Below are 21,653 nucleotides of genomic sequence, written 5' to 3'. Positions count from 1 at the left end.
ACATTCTGTGATCAGGCAAAAATGATTCATTCTTCATTTTATAAAATATTTTAAACTTAATTGAACAGTATCAAAATTAGATAAATTTAAGTTTTACAGGCTTTTGCGAATACTTTTAATGTTTGCAATAGTGACCTACCATGACTGATGACGAAGTGCAATAAACAAAAACAGAGCGACAAAGCAATCCTGAATTATTTAGCAATGTGCAACCGAAGAAACTAGCCAAAGAGCCAAACTAGCCAAAGAGCCCCCACATTTTCACCAGTTAATGAAATTCAATAAATATACACAATATTCCATAGAAAACTCGTCGCTGAAAATCCAATTGGCTGTTGAATGTACAGAGTTACAAAAAATTAGCCAATGAGCGTATTACCCCAAATTACAACAAAGTTGTCTATCCTATAATTGTGTAGACTTCTCTAATTAAAACCATTTCTTAACAAATAAAAGTAGATACTCTGGTCATAATAGGCAAAGAAATCCATGACTCAATAAACTAGCTCTAATAATAAATTTACAGACCTACAAAGTTGACGTTTCCCCAATTCCAACCTCTCACTGACATTTCTACTTTTTCTAAATCAGTTTTGTAACACTTGGTCATAAATCCAGAAAGCTTGTCAAAGTCCTGTTAAAAACAACAAACACTTACGTCATGCAGCCTAAACAACATATAAAACATTGCAAAAAACATTTGCTCCTGCAATATAAAAAGACAGATCATATGTAATAGAGACAAATTACAAACGTGTATAGTAATCGGGTTCTATGATCTCCAAAGTAATACCAACTGTTTTCCTTATGATCAACTAATTTCTTTTTGAGCATTACAATGTATGAAACAAGCTAGAATAAGTTGCAACACAGACAGTTACATGAACCAGTAGACTAACTACCTAATACGCATTCGCACAGACTGTTGTTGCTGCGACTTACACTTTCTCTGAATCCATCATACTTGTGCACTGTGCCATTTTTTGTGACGATTTTGAGACAGTGACCTTGAGCTCTTGCCATAAATTTAGTGGACACAACATCAGAAGATTGCAACTGCTCGACTTTGCCAGTTTTAAGATTTTTGAATATAACCATATTGCTTTGCAACTTCAGCCGACCAGAATTCTACAACAAAAACATCTTGGTATGTTTAAAGATGTAGTTGCGTCAAAAAAGTCAATTTAATGAAATTAGGACACATAAAAGGCTAAAACATCAGCTACAATTTGATGCCATTTTTGTCTTTGTAGACCAACCCTGTCCAGAGATATATGCGTTTGAATGAGGCCCTCTTTTAAAAAGCTCACGTTCCAGCGAGTGCCTATTTCGTGACGTCACAAGCAAGATATCTGAAACGAAACCACGAGCGAAAAATATGAGGTCGCTTCGTTAGCCAATCATGAGCGCGAAATCTTTATATAGGCCGTAATAAATGTTATCACTCGTAAAACGCGTTGTCTGTGATCTCGAAGAATCTCATCGTTAGAGAATTCTCAACGTTACTGATTCAACGCGTTTCAACAATTACTAAGTTATACATAGTTTTGTATAGCGACTGCGACTCAGAGTTATTTGAGCAACTTTTAGTAAAAGATTGGAGTAGACAGCCTATGGCTGTTGACAGGCGTCAGCAGCGTTTTGCTGCAGAGGAAGACAGAATGGAGGTAAATTAACTTAGAGTCTTCTATACTTGAGTAAATATAATATTTTTATAGTCATAAATACATTTACTAATTAATAAAATGATAATTCTTTGCTATCTCCAATCATCGTTTCATAGCTTATCTGCCGTTTTACCTAGCTTTAATATTTTTTTCGAATTTTCTTTGGTAAATTAGAGTCATGATTACCAATTATTTTCACTCGTAGGAAGTGGGTAAAATCGATTGATCATTGCAAATCTTTAATTTCCAGAACCAAAGCTTCGAATCGTTGGCTTGGCTTGCTTGTGCCTTTATTAAATGTTTATTCGTTTTTAAAATTACACTCGCAATCTATTTAACTCCCAATTTGGAAGCTGTCAATAGATACGCTTTAGAATGACATATCTATGAATGACATATATTTATTGCATTTTTTTACTAATTACAGAATGTTTATGTCGTCCCACCAGCCGAAGAAGCTTTGTCAGTGTGGAAACTGCCATAAAGTGGAAAGAGAGACTTGAATGCGTGCTGCATAAGCCATGATGTTTTGTTTGAGTTTGTTGCAGTAGATGAATTTGTCTTATTGTATCAGCTAATACTATCTGAGTGGCCACGACTTGATGAATATTTTTAATAAAAGTTTTATGCCGAGATGAAAATATTTTTGCTTGTAAAAATTATATAATAAAATAATATTGTTGAAGATAATGCAAAACATGATTTGCAGAATATTGTAGTGAATTGGATATGGTATATGGATGTCCGCAAAACTGGAGAAGGTGAGTTCAAATCCCATTTGCAGCAGACTTCTCATCCTTAAAACTCTATCCTTGTCTATATTCTTTTCAAAGACGTGGCTTGCTTATTTCACTTCGGTAGTATTCGGTAAGAATACTACTAGTAAGAAACTAGTACGTAGACGGTGTAGGCAATGATATACAGCCCTGCCCCAAAGATAGGCGACAGGCATAATGTGGGCGGGGCTTATAAGAGGCTGTATATCGTTAGTATAATGGGTAGCTGCTGATGCAAAGACCGCGTTCTACATAGTGACTTGACAGAATTACCGTAGAGCGGTAGAATTGGTAGTCGGTACCCAATTGTTTACACAACATTTGGAGAAAGTGAGTAGAACAAATTTTCAATTTTCGTTATTTGAGGCCTTTGAAACATTCATAATAATGCATCTGTAGCAGGATTTAAAATTTTATTCTAGCCAACATGAGCAAATACAAAATAAGATATATGCCAATACAGCCGCGTAAAACTAGACTTTTATCGCAAATAGCCGATGTGAATACGAGAGATAGAGACAGGTTGCCTAACGCGTGACATCATTTCGGGCAAGTCTGGGCACGTTTTTGTGGCTTGAGCGTTTTTACGGCGATCAGATCTTTTCGGTTTTAATCTTCAAATATCTTGGCAATGCGATCGCGTAACACAACAAACAACATATCAACTGATAGAGAAAAAAAATGCTTTCTTTTAAGATCAACTTAAATTTGACGCAACTACATCTTTAAAGGTTACAGAAAAGCTTCAATAGACAGTGTTAGGTAAAAATTTGGGCGAAACTTAAACCATAATTGTATGTCACATACAACTTTTATTGTATTTTTTAGGTAAATCAGACACGCCGATTCCGATTTTGTACTCAAAATAAAGATTGGTCTACTAACTTTCAAAGTCATGAAGGATTTTTCAAAACGTTTTAAAGGTTGACTTTCCAACAAAATTCACATTACAGTCATTTGATATCAAAAGATTCACCACGTCTTACTCTGTTGTGTTGTGGGTGCAAGATATGTGGAAATGTGATTACAAGCTCTTAAAAGCTAAAAAACGAACAGTTAATCGCAGCCACAAGAGATCGTCATAGTTTGGATTCTCTTTCCAAAACGGCTCAAATGTGATGTAGTTGTGAGAGATGGTTTCTGTTTACACTTTCATGCAACCTCATTCGTTGAAATATTTTCACAAATATACTTCACGCATTCAATAAAACCATGTCTATTGTTCTTACGCGTCTGCTTTATCGTCATTGTAATGCTGTCACTTTTAGCACTGATATCTTTTAACTTATCGTAAAAATTCATTTAATTTTTTAACCTTAGCTCGAAGGCGTACATATCATTGTCTGATAACCATGACGAGCCTGTTGGTCACCTGTGATAATCGAAAAATGCTGCAAAAATTTTTTGCGCAGTACTGGGTCATATGATCAGATCACGACTTGACGATTAGTTCAAGCCGAAACAAAACTGTAAAGTTGTGAGCATCTATATTTGTTACGGGGTCTTTGGTAAAACTCGAAGTGTTTGTCATAAACTAGTGCTACGATAAGTTTATACAGAGCTTTTTATTGGCCTTTCAATTCACGTGAAAACATCACGTGACAAGAAAATAACCAAACTGTCATGACTACGTCAGAGAAATAAACGGATTCCAATCTACGACGGCTTTTCGTTTTGGAGCTTTTAATAGCTTGTAATCACATTTCCACATATTTGGCACTTACAACACAACAGAGTAAGACATGGTGAATCTTTTGATACCAAATAACTTTAATGTGAATTGTGTTGCAAGTCAACCTTTAATATCTGTCTCGAAAACAACACAATCGGCACAACAAGCTCCATCCATAAATAAGTGACGTAGCCTAGCTTTTTAGGAACGGAAGTTAGGAATGTTTAGTTCGATTTAGAATGACGGAGATGGGCGTCTTAAAACCCATTATTATCCAAGTTCAGCCTTCAAAATAATCTGTTTTTTATGAAAGGTAGATAAAATATTTAAAATTGCTCATAGCTTGTTACAGGATGCTTAATAGGCTGTGCACCAAAAAAAGTGAGCTCAAAAAAGTGCGATTTTACACAGGCTAACGTTGTCATCCCGCTTTTTTGAACTTATTTTTAAGTGTGCAATGTTAAATAGCTTATCTACCTTTCAGAAAAGACGGATTATTTTGAAGGCTGAATTTAGATAATAAGGGGTTTCAAGACACCCATCTCTATCATTCTAAATAGGACTAAACATCCATAACTTCAATTCTTAAAAAAGCTAGGCTAGATCACATATTTATGGGCGGAGCTTGTGCTGATCGTGTTGTTTTCGAAACTGATATTAAAACGCTGTAAAAAAGACTTCATCACTCTGAAAGTCAGTGAACCAATCTTCATTTTGAGTACAAAATCGAAGTGTCTGATTTACCTAGGAAATACGATAAAAGTTGTACGTGACAGTTATGCTGCTCTGATCCAACAAAACACTGCAAGTTCGAATTTTCGTATTTTTCACTATGATGAATTATTTACTGCTGTCTACACGATAGCAGTGGCATTTTGAAATCATAGGATTATAGAGATGATGAGGTAGCAAACACACATGAGGAGTTACAATTTGAATATATTATGTCATCTCCTAATTAGTTAATCCTTGAGTTGCTGTGTTCTGCGAGCACATTCAACAATGAATGCCATTCATGCCTGAGCTGGTATAACACTGTAATGTGCATGGAGAGTTAACAAACCTGTATTTGCAAAACAAAATTTATTAGGAATTAGTGACAATAATTTAAGTATAACCTACAACATGTTTAATCCGACTAAAATTTAATGCATAAGTACTATCTCAAAATAATTTGATTAGAGCAATCTTAATTTTCAGCCAGGTTTTTCCAAAACTGGAGTCTATTTACTGGCATGAGAAGTCCCAAGTTGGTAATAAGAGTTTCCTTGCGTATTTTGCTGAAACCTTTTGCAGCCGCAGTAAACTTATCGCTCAAGATTAGTTCGTGTCTTGCTGATAAGAAGTCGAATGATCTGAAGTTTTTCTGCTTATTCGAGGTTTTATATAAGAATTTCTGTTCCCCTCTTCGAAATTGAGCAATTTTTATTTATGAAAGAAGTGTGCCCTCATTCCAACGTTTTGCAGCTGATAGGTGGGATTGGAAGATTTTCACATCAGAATGTTTAACTTCCGTTACTTGAATGTTTGGCATATGGTAGCATGCTTTCAAATCTTCAAAGGTAAAAAGCTTTTGATGGCCAATGTTCTTTTCTATTTTTGCATGAATGTTATCCGCGGACATAAAAGTATGTCCAGGCTCAAAGAATTTCAAGGTTACGGCGTCAGACTTCACTACGTCAGAGTTAACAAGCTCTAAAACGGCTGTAAACAATGTCCAGTTCTTATTTTGCCCAGAACAATTATCGAGGTAGTAAATTATTTCATTATAATCACGGTCTTTAGCCAGGGCCAGAGCAAAAATTGCTGCTACGTCAGGAGCTTTACGCCTAAACTCGCTTTCATGCCAAATAAAACTTTGAGTTGGTACGATACCCTTTTTCATGTACTCACCCGCCGGAGCAAAGGTTTCATGGTATATCGTTAATCGTTGTGTGAAGCATACACTTTTACAACCAAGAATACGTGGCAACATCAGCACCTTTTGCATGTCTGCACTCCTAACCATAACATTAGGTTTCAAGCTGCAACCATCGTGCTTGTAAGTTTCTCGTGCCTCTTTTGCGCGTTGCAAATGCAAGTCTTTTTCTTTGCAAACATCACAAGTGTCATCTATGTCTTCCTGACTGTGCTTCATATCAAACTCAATGCACTTCTCACATTCTTCTTCTCTGAGTTTTGCAAAAGAAATGTTCTTGTTTTCTACTTGGCGCCGGTACGTTGTATATGATATTTGAAAAGGCGGATGAGTGTCAACAAAATTTTCGTGCATTTTTTTGATCGTTAGGTTTGTTGGCAAATAGCGGCGATGAGGTGCATGTGCCCAGCGATAATGTGAGACTGAAGGCTCATATGATTCAATGTGGGCATCTATGTCTGCTATTACCTGAGGAGAAAGTTTGTTCTTTGGCGAGTGCTTTCCTCTACGATCTTTAGTAGCGATTGGTGATGAGTCATCACACATTGACTTGGTTTCATCAACAATGCTAGACTTTGGACCCAAGCCAAGTGTTGCCAGGAAAAACATCTTGCACACTTGTATGTGTTGTCCATCTCCACTAACCATTTGATACACAAACGTATGCTGACGAGGAGAGTTTGCAAAAAGTGTGACTTTCTTTGGAACCGTCTGCACTAGCTGGTGTATTACCTGTTTCCGTTGGTTGTAGTTTTGCTCCCAAAAGTTTAAATATATCTCAATACAACGATTCTGATGTATTTTGAGAGAGCATTCACGTCGACACTTGCATGGTGGTTTTAATGGATGAAGCTCAAGGTTTCGTTTTCTTTTTTCACTATCTGTGCGATGTCATTTTACAGGTGTTTGATCAACTGTCATGTCTAAAAATATTAAAAGATTTTACTAATAATACTGCAAGATCTGTGTATTTTAATGGGTGTAGCAATGGATTGCAGCTCATCAATAACAGTGCATGAATAAACAGTGCAGTGTGTTTTATCCATGAAATAGTGTTTAGGACATTGTATATGATAAGAAATGGTGAACAAAATGATTTGCATGATGTAAAATGCTAGTAAACTAATAATTTTACTTACCATATGCTGTATTCTCAGTTGATGACGCTTGTTTATCCATGGTAGCAAGTACGCAGTTGTGTTAGAGCAGTGATGTCAGTACGAATCAACTTTATAAAATGCCACCAACCAAAATCACTTGCTAGTTATCCAAAGGATAACTAGATTAACTAGATTAACAGTTTAAATTTCAGTCAGAACACAGCAAGTGCAGTTGCTGTGTTATGCAAGTTTACTGAAATTCCATCAACTAGCTGTGATGATGGTTGGCAAAACAATGCAAGTGCACTTGCTGTGTTATGCGAGTTCATAAAAGCAAGCTCATCAGAGTTACTGTGTTTCATAAAGTTTAAATGCATCAAAGATGCAGTTCAGATAATTCTTTTGGTGAAACGCTTGGTGGATATTATGCGCCAAGTTGCGAAGTCTGTAAAACACTAATCAAGTAAAAAATTTTAAAATTTGAGTTACTGTGTTTTGTCAGATCAGGGCAGATCAGGGTTAAACCATAATGGTTTAACATCTACAATCAAACATGGATAATTCGTTCATGGATAGCTTGAACACATTGTTAACCTGAACGGCATTGTTTGGTCTCTTCTAGTGCTGCATGATAAAGCGATATAATTCGATGTGACGATATATTTCAGTGGATGATTTTATATTGGGTCAGTTTTCAAATCGATATGAATATCGAAGCCGATATTTTATCGATATATTGGCTTAGTTTATATTGCAAAACTGGAGTTGTCTATTCTCCTTATTGTAAAGAGGGGACAACCCCTGTTTTTCAACCGACATTAATATTTTTTTATATCGTTCACGTTAAAGCCTAACACTATATATCGAAAGAAGACCACTCCAGTGTTCGATATTTTATGATATTCGATATATTTAGAGACCAAATAATCAAATGTGCACGCAAAGATATCGTGCAGCACTAGTCTTTTCCCAAAAATGATATATTGCATTAGATAACTCAGACTTAACATTATTAACTTTAATATTTTTTTGCCCAACAGCTATCGAGACAGCTTTAATCACCTTAGAAGATCACTTTATTTCAAGTCATATAGATAAAAATTAACCTTTGGCAGTTCTTAGACGTCATCATCACGCCTAAAAATGGGTTATCTAGTATAGAAGAGTATGGTTATGCATATAGACATTGATTAGATCAGACATGTCCGAAGTCGGCCCGCGGGCAAAATGCGGCCCAATGTCAATTTTCATCCGGCCCCGCAGCCTCTGTCGTAAAATCAATAACATCTGGCCCGCCTGTAGAATTAACTCTTTGAACCCTAACGGCCAATTTTCCAGCATTGCGTAGGGTGTGTCAAAATCCCTAACGGCTGGAATTCTGGCATTCACATGGCTGTTTACAAAAGCAGTTTCTAAGTAACAGCATAAACCAATCGGATTAATTTTTGCATCGGATGTTTGACTAGAAATGTCTCATCCATTTGTAAGTTTTCAAATATCTTCACTGCCTTCGATTTAATATCAACTTTTTTTAAAACGGTATCGCGAAAAAATTGATGACTCATTTGTTGGTAGGTCATAAATGATTGTGATGCAAATAAAGAATTTTATGATACTAACTATAACTTTCCACTGTATTTTGAGTCATGAAATGATGATGAACAAGTGCTAAATGGATATGATGCTCCTGTTAATGTTTTTACGAGTTTTTTAAAATCGAACGAATTATTAGTTTTGGCCCGAATAATGGTGATGTATTGTTTTTTCTGTTTGATGACATTTTCTGTGGGTTGCTCAACCTTTTTACTAATTAATGTTTTACCGAATAACATTTTATTATGAGCATGTATAGTTATATTTAATAAAAGTTTGAAAACTTAGGATCGTTGGACATATTGCGTAGGGTTACTGACACCACTGACAAAAATGACCAGGGTTCAAAGTGTTGATAAATTGGACAGAAGCGCTGTTATCCACGTGTTAACCATTTAATAATCCAATCAACATTTATAGTAACTGTCATATTTTAAATGAGCCTTGCACTTGTTGGTATGCCTATTACTTGTTCCTTTTTCTGTAATTGTGTTTAAAAACTCTATAAATATTTAACTGCCATAGTGAGATATTGTTTCATGTTTCAAATGTAATTTGTATCCAAGAGTACAATTACTTCTGTTCAACTGTTACAAAAAGTTAGTATTAAAGAAGTGAAGTGACTATTAAATTTCAATTATGTCACTGCAATTTTGATGTGCATACTTCAAACAAACCAAAACACATGCATAAGATAACTGAAATTAAAATTGAAAAGCAAACACAAAACACAGATTGGCTCGGTAAAATTTATTTAAATTAATTTCTGTTATATGTAAAAAATGTCCGGCAAGGTTGGCCCCCTAAATTTTTAATACAAAAAATCTGGCCCCCTTTGCAAAAAGTTTGGACACCCCTGGATTAAATGGTGTTGAGCTAAATAGTTACAACTGGGTCATTGATGTGGGTCTGGTTGGTCTCTATATAATATATTTGAAGTTTCCGCAAATAGTTAAATCTCAATTAATATTTGAACCACAGTCAAAGCGTCTCTAGTCTTGCTTTGTGGGCAGAAGAATGAGTCTATTTATAGGATAGAAAACTATGTCGTGTTACAATGTATGTTATGTAATTTATGTCTTGCAGGGATGAGAACTATAAAATCTTCGTCTTTGTTTAGAACAAGAGCCTGCTGTTGCAGTCGATGGGCTTGGCGGAGCAAATAAAATATCCTCTTTTTAACCTTGGGTTTAAAACCTTAACACAACAGTACATCATGTGACACTTACCGTAAAACCTATTTTTGAATGCTACCTTTAATTGAACACCACCTCTAATAGAATGCCACTATAGAAGAAGGGTTAAAAAATACATAGCCACCCTTTGATTGAAGGCCACTTCTATTTAACCGCCAGTTTGACATTTTTTATTTTTAAAACCCATAATAGAAAGTGATCAGTAAAAGTGCCCATAAAACAGTACTAATAATGTTATAATAATTACAGCCATAATTACAATAAATATAATACTAATAATGTTTATCAGTAGCGATTCATTCATTACTGCTGTAGTAGTTACCATGGCTTTATTGACAATGTACCTGAGAAGATCAGATGTCACAATCATCAGAACTACACTCTGATTTGAAGTCACTAAAGTCTAAACCTGATCCATTGAAATCAGATTCGTCCGAATGTGATTTTATAGCCTAACCTGAAGACTTTAGAGCATTTTGATTAAATATGAAAATACTCTTCATGAACACCGTACGAAATAACAGCAGCCATTGTAACGAAATAACAGCAGCCATTGTTATAACGTATCGTGAGTTTGATAACTCAAAAGCTAAAGTTTTTTCTTTAAAACTTGGAAAGCGTCACCATTAAAATAATTGATAACGGTGTCCGGCTAATATTTTTTGTTTGTAGTTTCTTGTTTAACTCGGTCTTATACTTTGACGTATATGAATAACAGTTTAGCAAAAGTGCTAAGGCCGATGACCTTAACCCTTTTACTGCCGTAGATGCATTTATGCGTCTTCTATGGTCGTTTACCGTAGACACATTTTTACGGCTTTCCCAGCAATTGCACAGTAACTTAATTTTATTATCCATTGACAACATAACCAATGATCTTTAGGACTTTTATGGTATTGACAGTGTTGTCCGAAGATTTCTCAATAAAATTAGCCTAAGATAACGGAATAATTTAAAATTTTGTTTGGGAATTTCTAACTTACAAACGAACATTTTTTCTTTTTGACATTCCAACTATTTAGTGTTATTTTATAGGCTTTCGTAAGTAGCTTCCGAGTTAGAAAATCGCGAATTACATACGTTAATGACGTTGTAGCCGATTCATATTCAGATTTTAGTGATTACACAGACAATTAAAGTAGCAGAACTGACTCTGATAGTGGTGAAAGTAACAGTTTTGTAAGAATAAGAAACATTGTGGAGGATCATTTTAGCTTCGTAGCGATCGCAGCTTCACATAGCTTTATCATTGCACAAAGTACAAATACATTGAATTTTGTGCCTAGCAGTGTTGGTTAAAATGATGGCAAAATAAAATATATAACAAAAACGTTTTAGATAATTTGAAATTGAAAAAATATTGTCTACATATCATGAAGCAATATCAGCAATTTTCCGTAAAATGGCTGGCTGTAGACAGATAGCTAAATTTGTACATGGACAGCAGTGAAAGGGTTAATGCCACTCTTCCTGAAGGAGAGTTCAAAATATAAGTGACATGAGCATTGCGTAGCCCATAAAATGATTAAATTTATTTCCCAAAATTGACATCTGGTGACATCATCACTCTGGTTTGTAAAATCTTTTTATTAAAGGTTTACTTGCAACAAAATTCCCATTAGAGTTATTTGGTATCAAAAGATTCACCATGCCTTACTCTGTTGTGTTGTAGGTGCCAAATATGTGGAAATGTGATTACAAGCTCTTAAAAGCTCAAAAACGAACATTTAATCGCAGCCATCACGAAAACGCCGTAGATCAGAATCCTTTTCCAAAAAGGCTCAAATGGGACGTACTTGAACACGATGGCTTCTGTTTACACTTTCATGCAAGCTCATTCGTCGAAATATTTTCAAAAATATACTTCACACATTCAATAAAACCATGTCTATTGTCCTTGCGCGTCCATTTTATCATCATTGTGATGCTGCCACTTTGAGCAGTGATATCTCAAAACCTACCGTAAAAATTCATTCAATTTTTTAAACTGAGCTCGAAGGAGTGCATATCATCCTCTGATAAACATGACGAGCCTGTCGGTCACTTGTGATAATTGAAAAATGCTGCAGAAATTGTCCGAGTCGTTTGGAAGGAAGTATGGGTCACATGATCAGATTACGACTAGACCAAGCCGAAACAAAACTGCCAAGTAGGGAGCATTTATATTTGATACGGGCTTTTCGGTAGAACTCGAAGTGTTAGTCATAAACTGGTGCTACGAAACGTTTTATAATGATCCTTTTATTGGCCTTATATTTCACGTCCTGGTGACATTTCATTGTTATTATTTTTTGGTACTCATTTAAAATGTACACGAAGTGCAGATGGTTACGATTGCATTTATTGACAGAAGAAACAGATAAAGGTAATGGCGCTTAAACCTCGCACATATAGTGATGTATATCACGTAACTTCCGTTAAGAGAATAGCATAGTCGTTAAGCATAAAGAGCAGCATAACTCTATGGACACAACATCCCTCCAAGACATTAGATAGTAAAATACGTTACAAAACAAAAGGTAATCAGTTAGTCGAGTACACACAATAAAACAAGACAACTACTTAATAGCATAGTCTAAAGTTAATGTTAACAAAATACATAAAATGCACCAAGTAAAAGAAAATATAAAACAAGACAAGTACCCTGGGTGTGTGAATGTCTAATACATTTGAAAATCGTCAAACTTTGAAGGTCGTTTATGAGCCCGAGAACTACACCTACGACTGGAAAGGCCATCCTCTATAACAACGCTAGACTTAGATTGCTCATTTGGCACCTGTGTGACGCTTTCATTTACTTGTGGGTTATTGTCAAAAGAACTGGGAGGTGCAAACTGCTTTGCAAAAGATGCGTTTCTCCGAACCAAAGAACCATCCGACCTCGCACAAACCATTTCGGAACCTTGAAGCCCAACAACTGTATGCTCTTCTCGTCTATAGTTAGTGTCTAGCTTCCCCTTGGTTTCCTGTCTCATAACCACCTTATCTCCTACTCCAAACTCAGTCTCTCTAGTGCCCCTATCGGCATAGGTTTTCATTTTCTCCTTGTATTGACCATCACAATCCCTAGCCTCACTGTCTATACCACGAACAACATCGCTGTACATAGGTAACTTTGTTCTCATCTCTCTTCCAAACATCAAAGAAAAAGGTGTCATTCCTGTTGCTGAATGAAGTGTCGACTTGTAAGCCATAGAAAATTCCTGTACAGCTCTTTCAAGATCTCTGCCCTCTTCCTTCGCAACTTTGAGAACCTTCAAAAGAGTCCGGTTCATACGTTCAACTTCCCCATTGGCTTGGGGCCACAAAGGTGTGGTCGATACCCATCGCACTCCACACTGCTTCAAGTATCCTTGAAATTCGCCCGACACAAATTGCCGACCATTATCTGAGCAAAGCAACTCAGGGTACCCATACAGTGAAAAGACATTCTCTAAAGAAAGGACAACTTTCTCCGCCTTGGTATTCTTTAAAAAAGAACATTCAAAGATTCTACTAAAATAATCGACTAAAACCAGAACAGAACGACCATCCGGCAAAGGACCCAGTAAATCAATGGCACAAAACTTCCAGGGACCATTAGGCATTTGGGTGGGAGTGATTGGTACAGGAGGACCATCATTACTAACCAACTGACAAGAAACGCACTGTCTGCAGAACAATTCGGCCTCCTTATCAACACCAGGCCACCAGACTTTCAGACGCAATCGCCGTTTTGTCTTCACAATCCCTTGGTGCCCTTCATGAGCCAAAGAAAGAACTCTGCGTCGCAATGACACTGGTACAAAAATACGGTCGCCGCGGAGAATCACGCCTTCACAACTACTCAGCTCATTGCGAGCAGCCTTTATCGCAGAAGAAAACTGCTGCCAATTACCAGTTTGAAGTGCTGAATTAATAATCTTAGACTCCTCACAAGTCAAAGCCGCCTCACACATCTCCTTCCAAGACAGAGCACAAGGCATAGCAGTCTCTACAACTGCCCTGATGTATGAATCATCAGTGACAGGCCCAGAGACATCCCTTGATACACTCAAACGAGACATGGCATCAGCAATATTCTCGGAGCCTCGCCGGTAAACAAGATCGAAATCAAATGCCTGAAGCCTAAGACTCCATCTTTCCAATCGGGGGGGTTGGCCTGGAACTTGGGTTATTAAAAATTGCAACTAAAGGTTTATGGTCAGTCACCAACTGGAAACTGTTCCCTAACAAGTACATTTTAAAATGCTCACAAGCCCAAATCAAGGCAAGCACCTCGCGCTCAATCTGAGAATAACGTGACTCAACATCTGTCAAACGTCGATGCCCATATGCCACAACGCGAGAAACTCCCTGTTGAAATTGGCATAACACTCCACCGAGACCAGTAGGACTTGCATCTGCGACCACAGTGGTGGGTGCATTCCTGTCATAGTATGCCAAGGTTTCACACGGAGTCATCAAATCTTTGACAGCTACAAAAGAATCCTGGTGTACCTGCAACCATTCAAAACGAACACCGCTCTTGGTCAGTGACCACAAAGGTGAAGCAACAACAGCAAGATTGGGAACATATCGACTAACAAATTGCACAAGTCCCAAAAAACCTTTTAATTCAGCTACATTTTGGGGAGGTCTAGCTGACAAAATGGAATTAATCTTACCAGGGTCAGGTGAGACACCATCACTCGAAATAACATGACCTAAAAACTTGATCGAGGAAGCACCAAATGCACATTTAGCAGGGTTTAAAGTAAGACCACACTCGGACAAGCGACTCATTACTTTTAACAATCTGACTTTGTGCTCAGCACTAGTTTGACCAAAAACGACAATATCATCAGCTAAATTTAAAACTCCCTCAAGCCCATTCAAAACTGTTTGAATGGTGTACTGAAAAATCTCAGGAGCATCAGATACTCCCATTCCTAACCGCTTCATTCTAAACAGACCGATATGTGTTACAAAAGTAGTAATATTCCGAGATGCAGGATGCAATTCACACTGGAAAAAACCCTGTTTCAAATCCAACTTGGAAAACACTTTAGACCCATTGAGCTCAACTAGCATTTCCTGCATTGTTGGCACAGGATAGCGTTCCCTAACAATTGCCGTGTTGGCGCGTCTCATGTCAACACACAGACGAACCTCATCCCTTTCTTTAGGCACAACAACCAAAGGACTTACCCAAGTAGAACCTATACCATAAACCTTCTCAATAACATCCTCTTCAAGTAATTTTTGTAAAGCCTTTTCAACTTTGGCCCGATAACTAAAAGGTAGACGTCTGACTGGCTGAGCAACTGGCTCACAGTCTGGATTAATGTGCAACTTAACCTGTACATTTTTCAATTTGCCCACACCAGAAAAACACCCAGGGTACTTGTCTTTCACAACACTTTCCCAACTGGCTTCAGTACTCAAGCTACTAACGTTGGTCAAACAGAATAGCCCTAGACTACTAGCAGTGGCAGCACTCAACAAATTGCATGCAATACCATCAAAGACATAAAATGTAGCATTAACAGTCTTACTATCTACTGAGACATTTAAATTGAATTGCCCTAACATACGCAAGGGTGCACATTGTCCATAAGCAAATAATTTCTTGGTAGTTGGTTGTAATACAACACTATTGCGTAAAATGTCATAAGTCTGTCTATCAAGTACATTATCTACAGCACCCGAATCTACAAGAAATGTTACTGAAATACCCGCCACTGATGCAGTACAAGTAGGTGTACCCTTACCAAGCGTAAGCCCATGGCCTACCGTAAACTCATGACTAAAATTGTCTACAACTGAAGGCGAACCAGTCATAGTCGTAATGCCATCAGGTGTAGCAGCGTTATCGTCAGCAATAGTGTTCACCGTCGTAGATTTCTTGTTCTTCGCTTTACGACAGAACCTCGTGCCTGCAAAATGTCCCTCCTTCTTGCATTGGTTACAAATTTTACTCCGTGCAGGACAGGAAGTGTCACTAGCTACATGGCCAGGCTTTGAACATCGGAAGCATGTAACAGTCCTTAAGTCTTCTGTCCTTTTCTAGTGTTACTAGCCGAAAAAGTGTTACAGTTAGATATTGCACCTCCTTTATGAGCAACACGAGCGACGACATTAGGAGTAGTGGCAGCTATAGCTCGAGAATCGCCATCAAGTAACTGAACTGTACCAGCAACTTCCATAGCTCCAGCTAATGTCGTGATTCTAGTATCCTCAATGAGTTTTTCCGATAATCCTGAATGATTAACTCCAGAGATAAATTGCTCCAGCAAATTTTCATCAAGTCTATCTCCAAAGTTACAGTATCTAGCTCCCTTTCTGACTCGAATCTGGAAATCTGTAAATGACTCACCACTCTGACGTATAATTGAGCGAAACCGCGTACGCTCCAGCCTCGTGTTTCTAGGCTCACCAAAGTGTGATTGTAAGCTAAGCTTTAAATCGTCATAACCAACAGATTGTGGCAGTGCAGGCGAAACCAAGTCTCTCAAAGTCTGATACTGACCAGCATTAAGTCCCATTAACAAGATAGGTACCTTCTTTGCATTTTCGGTACTAGACACAGCAAAGTAGCATTCCAATCTTTCTAAAAACGAGTCAACCTCGGTGCCGTCATCAAACGTGGGAATAGGTAATCCAGCCATCACAGTTAATAATAACGAGTTAAATAACCAGAAAACGAATCAAAGGTAAGCTAAATCATCCTTGTCGCCAATATTATGTTTTGGTACTCATTTAAAGTGTACACGAAGTGCAGATGGTTACGATTGCATTTATTGACAGAAGAAACAGATAAAGGTAATGGCGCTTAAACCTCGCATATATAGTGATGTATATCACGTAACTTCCGTTAAGAGAATAGCATAGTCGTTAAGCATAAAGAGCAGCATAACTCTATGGACACAACAATTGTCACTACGGGACAAACAGTTTCATTTCAGCTTGGTCTAATCATGTAGTCTTAATCTAATTATGTGACCTATACTTCTTGCCAAATGGCGCAAACAATTTCTGCAGCATTTTTCGACCACCACAGATGACCAACAGGCTCCGAATGTTTATCAGAGGATGATATGCACTCCTTCGAGCTAAGGTTTAAAAATTGAACTAATTTTTAGGCTAGGTTTTGAGATATCAGTGCTCAAAATGACAGCATTACAATGATGAAGAAATAGACGCATAAGGACAATGGACATGGTTTTATTGAGTGCTTGAAGTATATTTGTGAAAATATTTCGACGAAAGAGGTTGCAAGAAAGTGTAAACAGAAGCACATCGTGTTCAACTACGCCCCATTTGAGCCGTTTTGGATAGGGATTTTAACCTATGGCGATTTCGTGATGCAATATACTGTTCGCTTTTGAGCTTCAAAGAGCTTGTAATCACATTTCCATATATTTTGCACCTACAACACAGCAGAGTAAAACATGGTGAACCTTTTGATACCAAATAACTGTAATAAAAATTTTGTTGCAAGTCAATTTGTAAAAATAGTGTGGCTTTTCCACAAATTCAAGTTTTGTTTTGGAGATGAGCTTTTAGCAGTTGATGCAGATGTAACTGTCGCTGAGCATTTGAGTCATATGGAGATTGTGCAGTCCATCACCTCTTGCGGTACCCTGGATGATTCGGATAGAGGAGATGAGGCTGATATTGAACCTGATCTGCCTACATTGGCTGATACAAACAATGTTTTATATATGTCATCAGACGTTTTATGGATACAACAGAGTGCAAGGACTATAATAACTGCTTCAAGTCTATATCTACACTCATTTACACTGTTGATCTTTTTCAACAAAATAAAATGTCACAGACCACACTTGATAAGTTTGTGTACTGCACTGCAAATGTAACAACTGATCAGATATAAAGCGTGATTTTGCATTGGTCTCAAATGTTTACTAGTGTCAAATTAAAAAAAATTAGACATTTTTCTATACTTTGAGATTTTGTTTGTTGTTTTAGGTGACTGCCAGGATGTTTTAAGATTTAAATCGACAAAACTTGATCGTGGTTAAAACGTGCAGAAGAAATAGACGTTTTTATGAAGCATTTTAACCGGAATCAAATTTTACCGTAATTAATCTTAAACTTCCCGCAGTCACTTCACATAAAAGTTGGTCTCAAATGATAGAAAAATACCTATACTTTTTGATACATTTTAAAATTTGACATGAAAGGTCCTCTAACTTGCAACAATCGATTTATGGTTTTGATTTATATATAGTTTGTGTATATACATGCATCTACCGATAAATACAGGCACTTGTAATAGTGCTTAAATAACTCGAACGATCTGATTACTAAAAGTCCGGTAAAGTTATCCATGTTTGATTGCGTATTATAATATATTACAATCTTGCTAATGTTCTCTACTGAAGCACTTAAAAATGCTACCAAAACAAGTACTAGAAACACAGCTTGAAATATAGAAAACCTTGTTTACTAGCAAAATGATAAGTTAGTCAGAATCAAAAGCTTACCATTGCACCTCTGAGCTCTTGATAGACATCTGGAAATTCCAGAAAATCACCCATGATACCACTGCACTTACTCAAATACCAAACAGTTCAACTTAAAGCAATTTTTGGAATATATATTTAAAATATTTATAGCAGATAATCTTCGCATAAAACTCAGACTGACACAACTGAAAGCAAGGCGACTACGAATGGCGGGTTTTGCGCACTTACAATTTTATCGTTTTTAATTTCTTAGACCTAGAGCATATCCGTGCACGTAAAAGGTTTCGAGCATGAAACATCCCAGATACATACGGTATGTACACCGCTTATAATTATTTTGCCAGCATTCTATTGGCCGGAATACACGCGCTTACCTATATGCTGAAAGGCCATTTGTCGAAATTAGCAAAACCGGATTTTGTTACCGAAAGAAACTGGAGATTATTCAACGTTTGGGCCATCGAACTCAAACCTCTGGAATGACAAAGGTCATTTGCGAGTATAGAAATCCGGCCGACGCCATGTTCAGTTAGCGTTTGAGTTAATTTCATAGTGTTAAATGTGAGAAAGAAATCTAATTTCAGATTTAACAGCTATGGAAGATCACGAATACACTGCTAAATCAAATGAACAGACTACTGAGATTACAACTAATAATTTATGTAAGAGACAGAAGGGTGTAGGTGCACAGTGCTATTGCTATTCAGTGAACAAACCAAAACAACGGGCACACAACCAAAACTCAATAATCTTAAGCAGCAGTGTGCTGCTCTCCAAATTATACCCTGACTCAAAACAAACCCAATAAATAGAGGCTTCCCTTTAGACTCAAATTAAATTGCTAGGAAGTTCTACCTCGTCTGAGGTAAGAGTCTGAGGTAAGAACTGCAAAAACCGCAGCAATGGACTTTCAACGGAAAGGGCATGACATTTCACAAGTGAGTCACTTCTACTGCTAGTTCTATTACTATTGCTAAATTTTACGACGACTAGTTGTGCTACTACTAGTTAGTACTGCCACTAGTTAGTTCTACTACACTAGTCACTGGGTAAGTGAGAGTCGATCAGTGTCACCAATGATATACAGCCCCCCCCCATCATATATCATTGGTGTCATTACTGAGTGTACGAGCTTGAATGTATGTTGTCGGTGATTAGATAAATTTATAAGCTAGTGAGTGAAATTTTTAGCTATATATATATAGCTAAAAATATATATATATTATATTTTTAGCAGCATATAGCTAGCAGTAAGGATACAGCTAGCAGTAAGGAGATAAGAGTAATAATACTATTGTTATTACTACTGTTGCTAACTAACTACTACAGTTTCATTTTAATTTTTAGTTTACCAAACAAAGCAACTGAGAACTCTCGTTATTTACAATGGTATCGCAACCGCAGAAGAGTGAATAAGCCTGATCCTTGGGCACTTATCTGCAACGAACATTTCAATGATCTATGTTTTGACAGAACAGGTTAAAATGTTCGACTGAAGTCATAAAAGGTAATATTTTTCAATGTTGAATGGTTCTTTTCAATGATTGCATTCAAAAAAATATTGTCAAGCACAGTGCTGCAAGGTTGTTCAACTTAAAGTAGATATATCTAAAAAATTCAGAAACCTCAAACAGCACGCAAAACAGTGACAGCTGCCACAGCAAGTGCTTATGAATATGTCTGCAGCTTAGCAGAAGATGTTGATGTGAGTTTCTGTTATAGGTAACAGTATAGTCTATATAGCTGGCTACATTGTGCAAAAGCTAACTAAAGTGCTGTCGTAGCATTGGCCATCAGTCGCTAGTTACCACTAAGTCAAGTATCCAGTACCAAAATCTCTATACTTTACTCGAGCTACAAAACCATGGAGGATTGGTGCATCTATCAGACGGTGTCATCAGGATCCTGCTAGTTGCAGATCAATACTTTCGTATTAATAAAAAGCCAGATCCACTCCATTGTGTGGTGTATGTTATCAGTAGTGTAGGATCTAGTGATGTGCTATGCCTTGGGAAACACCTTACGGACACGGCAGATGGCATATCCAACCACTGCGCCATTGATGAAAAACCTTATTCAGTCATTTTATGATCTTCGACAGCATCATTATGCTAAAATCCTACATTCAAACTGCAAGGTGCATCTTTGTGGCATAAAATACTAAAGCAACTACTTTTTAAAGGCCGGTAACAATGTAACCACTGTAATATTCATCTGTAGCTGTTGTCCTGTTATTTCTAATCTGATTTAGTTCTAAGCAACTCTGATGCACCTTGGCTCAATATTCAGTGATATACAAATCTCCCTTTACACAGTTTCTGTAACATGTATGTATAAGTTTAATCATCTGATTACGCTAATGCCTGCATTTCCTTGTTTGCACTATTTTGATTATCCTCTATTACAACTGCTAAGTTTCTCTATTATGGTTTATGAATATGTAATATAATTTTTAATATAATGGAACAGTTGTTATTTGCCTGAATATATCATTTGCTGGGTTTATGCATCTGTAATACAACAGTTTGTATGACTAATATGGTTCACGAAAATCTATTTTACATCTACTTATCATTTATTATATCCCACTCCATATGTTAAAAATAGGTTTTCTTCTATCAGGGCACTCTAAACCTTGTGTAGAAGGAGTTTTTGTTAACACCCGGCTGGAAAATAACTATTCAACATGTATGTTTCTCTCATTTTTCACTGTTTGTTTACAAATGATTAGCTCTCCAATATGGCGCATGCATTACATATCGCTATCAATGTAAAAGTGACGTGATTGCCATTCCAGTGGTTCTAAGTTCAATGGTTTGGGCCATTGAGGTAGATATAGTCTGAACTGAACGAACAGCCTGCTGCCAACACGAGCCCACTTATTTTATTTGTTGGACGGTCGTTTTATTGTTTAATGGGGTGATCACCATTCTGTGTATAAAACAACCTGATGAAAATGTTGGAAATTTAAATAGGCATATCCATCATTTCTCCTGAGCTTCTGAAGTACTTGAATTATACTATCCTAACCCAATATTTTTTTTCTTTGGTAATCAAAACATGAAAAGGTAATTCTGAAATATTGGCCAAACAGCATTATTACCGAGCACTCTCATTGATGACAAATGATGGCTTGTGTGGACTTTACCATGCCTATGCTTCATACGACGGCTAGTGTTTTTTTATTATTGTGTATATAACATGATAAGCAAGACAAAGAGTGACAAATACTGTATATTGCTACAGTCGATATGATGCACATGCAAGGGCGTAAATGA

At 36.9% G+C, this 21,653-nt stretch overlaps 1 protein-coding gene across 2 annotated transcripts in view; it reads right to left on the bottom strand.

The window, feature by feature from the left end:
* Positions 1-18,563, bottom strand: part of LOC137389579 (FACT complex subunit SSRP1-like) — a 39,764-nt gene extending 21,201 nt beyond the window's left edge. Inside the window, exons 1-3 of one of the 2 annotated variants that reach the window (XM_068075627.1) lie at positions 18,394-18,563; positions 943-1,128; positions 529-634 (exon numbers count right to left, since the gene is read on the bottom strand). In XM_068075627.1, the coding sequence (XP_067931728.1) occupies positions 529-634; positions 943-1,128; positions 18,394-18,447 (346 nt within the window). In that variant the 5' untranslated portion in view covers positions 18,448-18,563. Of the gene's footprint in view, positions 1-528; positions 635-942; positions 1,129-6,765; positions 6,786-18,393 lie in introns of those variants that run through there. The other variant, XM_068075628.1, reaches the window with a different exon arrangement.
* Positions 18,564-21,653: the final 3,090 nt, after the last annotated feature.

Source organism: Watersipora subatra, chromosome 3 (assembly GCF_963576615.1).
Source record: "Watersipora subatra chromosome 3, tzWatSuba1.1, whole genome shotgun sequence".
Classification (NCBI taxonomy): domain Eukaryota; kingdom Metazoa; phylum Bryozoa; class Gymnolaemata; order Cheilostomatida; family Watersiporidae; genus Watersipora; species Watersipora subatra.
This window is presented reverse-complemented; position numbering and strand designations above follow the sequence as displayed.